Source organism: Dendrobium catenatum, unplaced genomic scaffold (genome assembly GCF_001605985.2).
Source record: "Dendrobium catenatum unplaced genomic scaffold, ASM160598v2 fragScaff_scaffold_377, whole genome shotgun sequence".
Taxonomy (NCBI): domain Eukaryota; kingdom Viridiplantae; phylum Streptophyta; class Magnoliopsida; order Asparagales; family Orchidaceae; genus Dendrobium; species Dendrobium catenatum.
Window position 1 is genome coordinate 899702 of NW_021318839.1, and position 8115 is coordinate 907816.

At 38.6% G+C, this 8115-nt stretch overlaps 1 protein-coding gene across 1 annotated transcript; it reads right to left on the reverse strand.

Annotated features, from left to right (window-relative positions):
- Positions 1–905: 905 nt before the first annotated feature.
- Positions 906–4959, reverse strand: LOC110098239. Its single transcript, XM_020824998.1, has 2 exons — positions 4715–4959; positions 906–1584 (listed from the first exon to the last, which is right to left on the reverse strand). The coding sequence occupies exons 1-2, from the start codon at positions 4957–4959 to the stop codon at positions 906–908; spliced, it is 924 nt and encodes a 307-aa protein (XP_020680657.1).
- Between the last annotated feature and the right edge of the window lie 3156 nt (positions 4960–8115).

The following is an 8115-nucleotide window of genomic DNA, read 5'->3' on the forward strand; positions in this document are numbered from 1 at the left end:
GTCTGGAGTTTGAAAATAGGATGCTGCCACAAAGGGTTTGCTTCATTGCTAGTGAATCTAATCCTAAGGAGAGAAAGCATGATGACTCACATCTGTCCTTAAAGAAGAGAGAATTTGAAGATCTTGTGAGAAGGAAACACTGCTTCCCACGAATGATTGGATCAGGATTTAAATTAGGATGGTGCCACAAAGGGTGTATTCCATCACTAAAGAATGATCTCATAGAGAGGAAACTTGCTCTGCAAGAAAGATCAAATCTAGAATTTAAAACTAAGATGGTGCCATATAGGGCGTGCTCCACCACTAGCGGATCTAATCCTAAGGAAAGAAAATACGATGACTCATATCTATCCTGAAGGAAAAGAAAACTAGAGATCTTGTAGGAAAAAATTGTTGCTTCCCATGAAAGATCAGATTTGGAATGATTGTACGTGAAGGAAACTTGCTTCACATAGAGGACCGAGTCTGGATGATCATATGTGGAGGAAGCTTTATCCATGGATAATTGAGTCTGGAATGATCACATGTAGAGGAAACTTGCTCTACATAAAGGAATGGGTTTGGAATAATCATACGTAGAGGAAACTTGCTCTACACAGAGGATCGAGTCTAGATGATCATATGTGTCGGAAACTTGCTCCATGGATGATTGAGTCTGGAATGATCATATGTAGAGGAAACTTGCTCTACATAAGATTAAGGACATGATTTAAATTTTAGGGTGGTACCACAGGGGGCGTACTCCACCACTAAGAGACTTAAACTTAAGGAAAGAAGGCATAATAATTCACATCTAGCCTTAAGAAAAGAGCCACAAGATATTGAGATTTAAGAAGATTTTAACAAAATTGAGTAAACTTAATTTTTAAACTTTAAAATTTTATTGATTCAAAGTTCAAGCTACATCAAGTATAGTATTTTTTAAGGAATCGCACATTTACAGGATGCATTGGATGATTTTCCTTACAATCCACTAGCTGATACGATCCTCCTTCGTAGACTGTCTTTACTATAAAGGGTCCTTCCCAAGTTGGTTCAAACTTTCCACCAATTTTTCGGTGCACCAAGATAGGCCTCCGAAGAACCAAGACCAAGTCGTCTACTTGGAAGGTTCTCGGTCGCATTAACTTATCGTGAGCTTGAATCATTCGGGCTTTATACAACTCTAGATTTTGTTGAGCTTGAAGACGACGTCCCTCAAGACCTTCAAGCTCTTCTAAATGAAGTTGTGAATTCTGTTGAGTTGTGATCTGGTTCTGGATTGCGATTATGAGTGAAGGGATTTGAACTTCTAGAGGGAGTACGGCCTCGGATCCATATACTAGTGCAAATAAAGTGGATTGGGTCAGGGTTCCAAAAGTGGTCCAGTAGGCCCACAAAGCTTCCACCAAACTCTCATCCCACTGACATTTATTATCATTGAGGGTCTTTTTGATGATTTGAATCAAGGTTTTGTTGACAGCCTCATCCAATCTATTAGCCCGTGGGTAATAGATTGTTAAGTATCTCCAATCAATGTCATGGCAATTTGCAAAGTTATGTATCTTTGTATACTTGAAAGTGAAGCCATTATCAGATATGATTCTACGTGACATAATTGATATATGATATGATCATGAAAGAATTTCATTACATGGTGTGATGTTACATTTCTTAGTGGGACTGCTTCCGCCGACTATGAAAAGTAATCAGTCGCTACCAAAATGAAGTGAAGACCCTTTGAAGAAGAAGGGTCAATTGGCTCAATGATATCCGTGCCCCAACTTTTGAAGGGCCATGAGGCTATCGTGGGATGCAACACATTTGGCGGCTGATGTAAAACCACACAATGTACTTGGCACCAATGATAACATTTTGCAAGTTTCATGCAATCGTCAGTCATCATAGGACAGTAGTGTCCAAGTCTTTTGATCTTCATTTTCATCTTTGGACCCAATTGATGAGCAATGCATAGTCTAGCATGGACTTCATTAGAGATCTTCAGGGCCTCATATTGGTCTAAACAATGGAGCCACATCTGATCAAACGATTATTGGTACAATGTATTGTTGACTAGTGCATAAGATAGGGCACGTTTCTTGATCTGATTGGCAAGTGATATTTTGTGAAGGAGCTTGCCTTCTTGAAGGTATTCAATTATTGGTGGTCTCCAATCTATTTCTTCATTAACTGGTGAAGAGGTAGAAAGGACCTGGAAAGTCTGTTTGTTGACGTACTCCGTGTCTAAAGGAGACAGGACTTGATGACCCTGCACTTATATAGAGATAAAGTCTTCTTCTAGAGAGGCAAATTTCTTTGCAAGCATTGCAAGGTCATATGCCAAAGAATTGCTTCCCCGGAGAATCCTATACATAGTTACAACACGAATCTGCTCGAGCAACTGACTGGTGTACTGGTGGTACTTCAGAAGTTTAGGATTCAAAATCATATAGGTCCCTGCAATCTGGTTGATCAACAATTGAGAGTCACCAAAGATTTTAATCTATTTAATCTCCATTATAATTGTAAGTTCTAGGCCAGTTATCGAAGCTTCGTACTTAGCCTCATTATTCGTACAAGGTTCTGATAAATGGTAGGAAAAGTACATCTTTCTTTTATCCAGTGTTATGAAGACCAGGCCAACTCCAGCTTTCACAGGAATAGTCGATTCAGGTGTTTTATCCCCGTTGGGAGGACACATCACCATTAAAATACATTTCCCGGGTTTGAGTAGTAGATTCCTCAAAACTCATGATTTTCTCGTAGGGTAAATCATCGTTTAGAGGAGATTCTGCAGGTAACGGGTGTGCTGCAAGGAAGTCGGTGATAGCCTGCCCTTTCACAGACGCAGGGGAAAGAAAGTTATTTAAAATTGAAGTAATATCACAGACTAACAAGCCAAACATCCTGATAATGTTGTCCTGGTCATAAGATATTGTATGAGCTTAATAGTGGAAATCAAATTGGCTTGATCAGAAGGCATGTAATGTCTCAAATTTTGGTCTACAAAAACTAAAGCAAGACATTATTTCTAGATCATTGGGTATTAAATTTTTGTTGGGCGAAGTCTCCAACTTAGGTAGTAGAGAGCATTCTCTTTCCCTTCGTTGTTGACTTGAGCAAGGAGGGCCCTAACGGGCTCGTCAAGGGCTGCAACATAAAGGATTAAAGGTCTCCCGATAATTGGGGCTGCCAAAACTGGTGGATTTGTCAGGTATTGTTTGATATTTTCAAAGGAAGATTGACATTTCTGAACCCAAATGAATTTGGAATCCTTTTTAGTGAGGATCGAGAATGGCTGACATCATTCCTAGAAAGATTAGAAATGAATCTTCTTATATACGCCAGTCTACTCTGATGGGACCATAGTTGAGTAAGGCTCTTGGGAGGCGGCATATTTAAGATAGCTTCAATTTTGGAATGATCAATTTCAATTCTGTGGTGTCTCACTACGAAACCTAAAATTTTCCCCGACATGACACCGAAGGCGCACTTCAAGGAATTCATCTTAAGGTCGTAGTGGCGCAGATGCTTAAATATGATTCTTAAATCATAAAGATGAGCCTCTATAACTTTACTCTTGACAACGAAATTATCGATGTAACACTCTACTTGATTATGGATTAAGTCGTTAAAGATTCGAGTCATACCCCGCTGGTAGGTTGCACTGGCATTTTTAAGGCCCTATGGCATCACTTTATAATAAAAGATCCCTATAAGACTTCTAAATGCAGTGTTTCTCTCATTTTCTGGGGCCATCTTTATTTGGTTATAGCTAGACGAGCCATCCAAAAATGAGAAAATAATATGCAAAGAGGCAATGTCCACCATGAGTTCTGGAATTGGCAAAGGAAATTTATCCTTAAGACATGCCTTACTCAGGTCTCTATAGTCAACACAGACTCAGATTTGACCATTTTTCTTTCAAACAGGCACGACGCTGGCTACCCAAGAAGGATATTGTCCCTCCTAGATAAATCCGGCCTCAACCAACTTCTTAAATTTACAAATAACTTATTATTTGATCTCCAAATGCATGGGTCTAGGAGCTTGTTTGACAGGAATGACATCTTACTAGATTCCAAGTTTTTGAATTGCTACATTGGTGGACAAGCCTAGCATTTCGTCATATGTCCAGGCGAAACAGTCCTTAAACTTGGATAGAAGTTGAATTAGATCCCTAGACTCATCCTCACTCAATAAATAACTTATGAAGGTGGGGCAAGGGTCATCCTCTGTTCTAAGGTTGATTTCCTTAAGTTCATAAACTGTCGATTTGATTTCTTCTTCAAATTTAGTGGGTGCATCCCAAACTTGAACTTCATCGGAATCATCTAAGGTCTCCAAACAAAGTCTGTCGAGAGAATCAACAACTTCAATAGGGACACTTCCAGATTTAAGATGACTAGTTATCATCAAGTAATATTCATCATCGTCAAACGAACTAATGGTTCCAAAGCTGATACCACTTGTCCAATTTTTATTGAATTTTGAATTCCAAATATTATGTTGGTATCTAGCTTGACCCTTAGTCCATCGACTTGGAGCGAAGCCATTAGAGATAAGAGTTTTAACACTAATAGAAAAGCAGCCAAAGGGTAATTTCATTTACTCATTAATATCTGCCTCCTCAAGGATTACATCATCTTCGTTCCTTGAAGAGGGGGAGCCAGGAAAGAACCTCTAGACTTTCCTTACATCACCATCTAAGTTAGGGGAATCCTTAGTTACTAACCCTGAGACTCTATCAACGGATAATGGGGTTAAGGTTAAGGATTCAACTGCCATATTAAGCTTTTCATATAGACAAAATTCAGGCTCATCACTTTCATGTTTTGAATTGTTACCCTCCTGGTCTCTATCTGAATCTAAGGTGAGATCAAACTTTGGAGGATGATTGATTTTTCTGTAGTCAAAAGCAATTCTGGCACCACTCTTTCTTGATTCTTCATCAGAACTTATCTCAAGTTCGATGTACATTGGGGGATTTCTCTTTTCAAATGAAGAGCGGCCTCAACTGTGTGCTCTTTTGGCCATCCTCCCAACTCTTTGAGGTAAATTATTTAGAGGCCTAAAGACCACGCACTTGACATCATATTCACTACTTGAATTTTATCTTTTTTGATTCTTGACCTTTTCTTTTCTCAACTTTTGAATTGCTTTTAAACCTTTACTTTCTACTTTTTCCTCCTTAACATTGATCTCTACCTTAGATTTGGCAATGGACCCTTTGGGAACATAATATGTAGCATCCTCATATATCGTAACCTCGTGAATAGAGAATGGTTGCAGATCACCCTTAATTTCAAACTCATTGCCATCTCATTGGTACTTGATGCATTGATGTAGGGTAGAAGGAATCATCCTATACTCATGGATCTAGGGCCTACCTAGGAGTGCATTAAAGGATGTCGCCGAATCAATTATATAAAATTTTGCTTCAGTTTTTAACTCTCCTATCTCTAGAAGAAGTGTAATTGAACCAAAAGCCTTCTTGCTCTTTTTGTTGAACCCACGAAGCACTAACTTATCAGTTGAGAGCTTAGTAGTATCAACCCTTAGAGATGTGAGAGTCTTTATGTTCATCATGTTGACCAATGCATCCGAATCAACAAGAACTCTTGATAGCTTGAAATTGCCCATATTTACGGTGATGTAAAGTGGGCGATTGTGATCGGTAGTTCTTAGGAATAGATCTTCATTGGAGAAGGTAACACCTGGGATTTTCTTGAAGAATAAAGCTTCTTCCTTCAGAAGTTGAAGCTAAGTGAGCTAAGAAAATCTATGGGTCGAGAAGTGCTTTAATTAGAGTCTACCTCATCTCTTTTGAAAGGATAAAGGCATCATAAATGCTCAACTTAGCAGGAAACTTCCTAAGGTGACCTAAGATATTATAATCAACACTTGGAACATTAACATCGGGACCCGGTGAGTTTGAAGGAGGGTTTGATTGTTGAGTGGGGATTTGAATCAGATTAGTAAAAACAACTTGTTTTCCTTTTTCCTGTGCGGGGAAGCCTAGGGGGTAAAACCTTGCTACCACGTAACTGTACTTACATGATTTCATCAGAAGAACAAGCTATGGGGAGGTCTACGCTCTCGTTTGGTGATTGATTTTCATTTTCTGAGCGAGAATCTGAATTCGAGAAGTCTATCATGATGGGACTCCCTTGAAAGTTAATTTCAAGGGTATCACCATTTGATAAGACATTAGATTTAATTTCCCCATGAGGGGTCGAATATAGAGATCTGAGTTTTTGAACTTCTTGATCGATCTCAGTTGGTTCTGAGTTAATTTCAATAGAAGAGTCATCCGGAATTACATTCTCAACATTAATCATCAAAATACTTACAGAAGGATCATTCTTTTTATTTGATTTTCGACCACTTTCCTTTGATGTGGCAAAGTAAAAGTCAAATAACTTCAGCGGGGCTAGTGCTTTTGAGCCACCATCCACCACTTGTACAGATCTCTCATCAACAAATTTCCTCTCTACAGAAAGTTCACTCTTTTTATTTTTATTTATTACAGTAGTTCCTATAACTACTGGAGAGGAAATCATCCCAACGTCTTCCTACGATTCCTCCAAGTCAACCTCCCAGATCGGGCCCCAAGGTCTCGTACGTAACTATTGAGAAAGATGAAAAGATTGGTAAATCAAAATTTTAAATGCCAGAGATAATGTTATAACCCAACAACCATCTTTAAGGGACAGAGAAAGATTATAGTTTTTACCTTAAATAGATTTGATAGACCCTTGATCTAGATTGACCAAGTACTCCTTTGGAATTATGATGTTACATTGACAGAAGTTCTTCTTGAGGCAGTTCTTGAAGACTATGCAGTCTTTAATTGTGTGGCCTAACATGCGGTGGTAGGGGAAAAAGGTCGGATCATCTTTTTTATTTGCCTCTTCCGACTTCATAGCCTATGGCAATAAAAAATCTGACTTCTTTTGAAGGCTCTTAAAATTTTTTCTCACCAACTCCCTTTTAAATAGATATAGATGAGTCAATCTCTCTTTAAAAGTAATATGGTGAGATTCTCTAGTAGGTTGAGAAGTTACCTAAAAGGGTTGAGATTTTTAAGTTTGTTTAATTATAGGATTACTCGATTGGATGTTGACCGATTTCTTCCCTTTATCAATAACTGAAATTATTGTTGTTCTCTTTTCAAAGGACTTCAATGGTTTGCTAGCTTTTTTATCTTTCATAGAATCTTTTAGGAGTAGCATTTTGGAAGCCTCTTCCTGTAGATTACTAGCTTTATTCAAGAGTTTTTCGAAGGTTTTTATAGTGAAACCGTTCAGGAAAAAAACAATAGGCCTATGGATTTTCTTTAAAATATTCTCCACTGCATGCTTCTCTTGCAGCTGGGGTTCACACTTCAACGAGAGGTTTTACCCCCTCAAGATATATTCAACCAAAGACTCGCCTAGTTCTTATTTTTCGATAACAAGATCACCAACGATCACACGTTGAGCTCCTGAGAATCTTTTTAAGAAGAGACCCTCGAGCTCTGTGAACGTTTTCACTGAACCATTTGGAAAATCTGCGTACCACTCAAAAGCAATATCGGACAAACTACTCACAAACTAGTGAAAGAGTAGAGCATCAGACCCTCCTACGTTGCAACAACTCACTCGGAAATGGGCCAAATGCTGTCTCGGGTTCTCTAACCCCCTAAAAACTTTGAATGAAGATGGCACGAAGCCCTTTGGGTAAAGAACCAAATCATATTCCTCAGGTTAGGGTCTACCTTTTTAAATAGATACAGTTCCTTTAGAAAGAGCTAGGGCTTCCCTTACCTGAGCTTCAATCATCTGGAAGATATCTTTATATGCTGGAGATACTAGGGATGTAACTTCTAGAAGTTTAGGATTTGAATCTGACTTCCTGCTGTTCTCACTCACTATGTATACTGTAGGCTGCAACTGCTCTGGTTTAGATTGTTGTGACTTGATAAGCTGATTCTGCATTTGCTCAACTCTTATCATCATCTCCTCAACTTTTCTTTCAAGACTCTTAATATATTCATTCTTCTCTTTCAGTATGACAAAATTGTTTGAATCTAAGTCGACTGTTATTGATTCTTCCTCTTTACCAGACTGGTGTTTAGAAGGTTCAACATCCTTA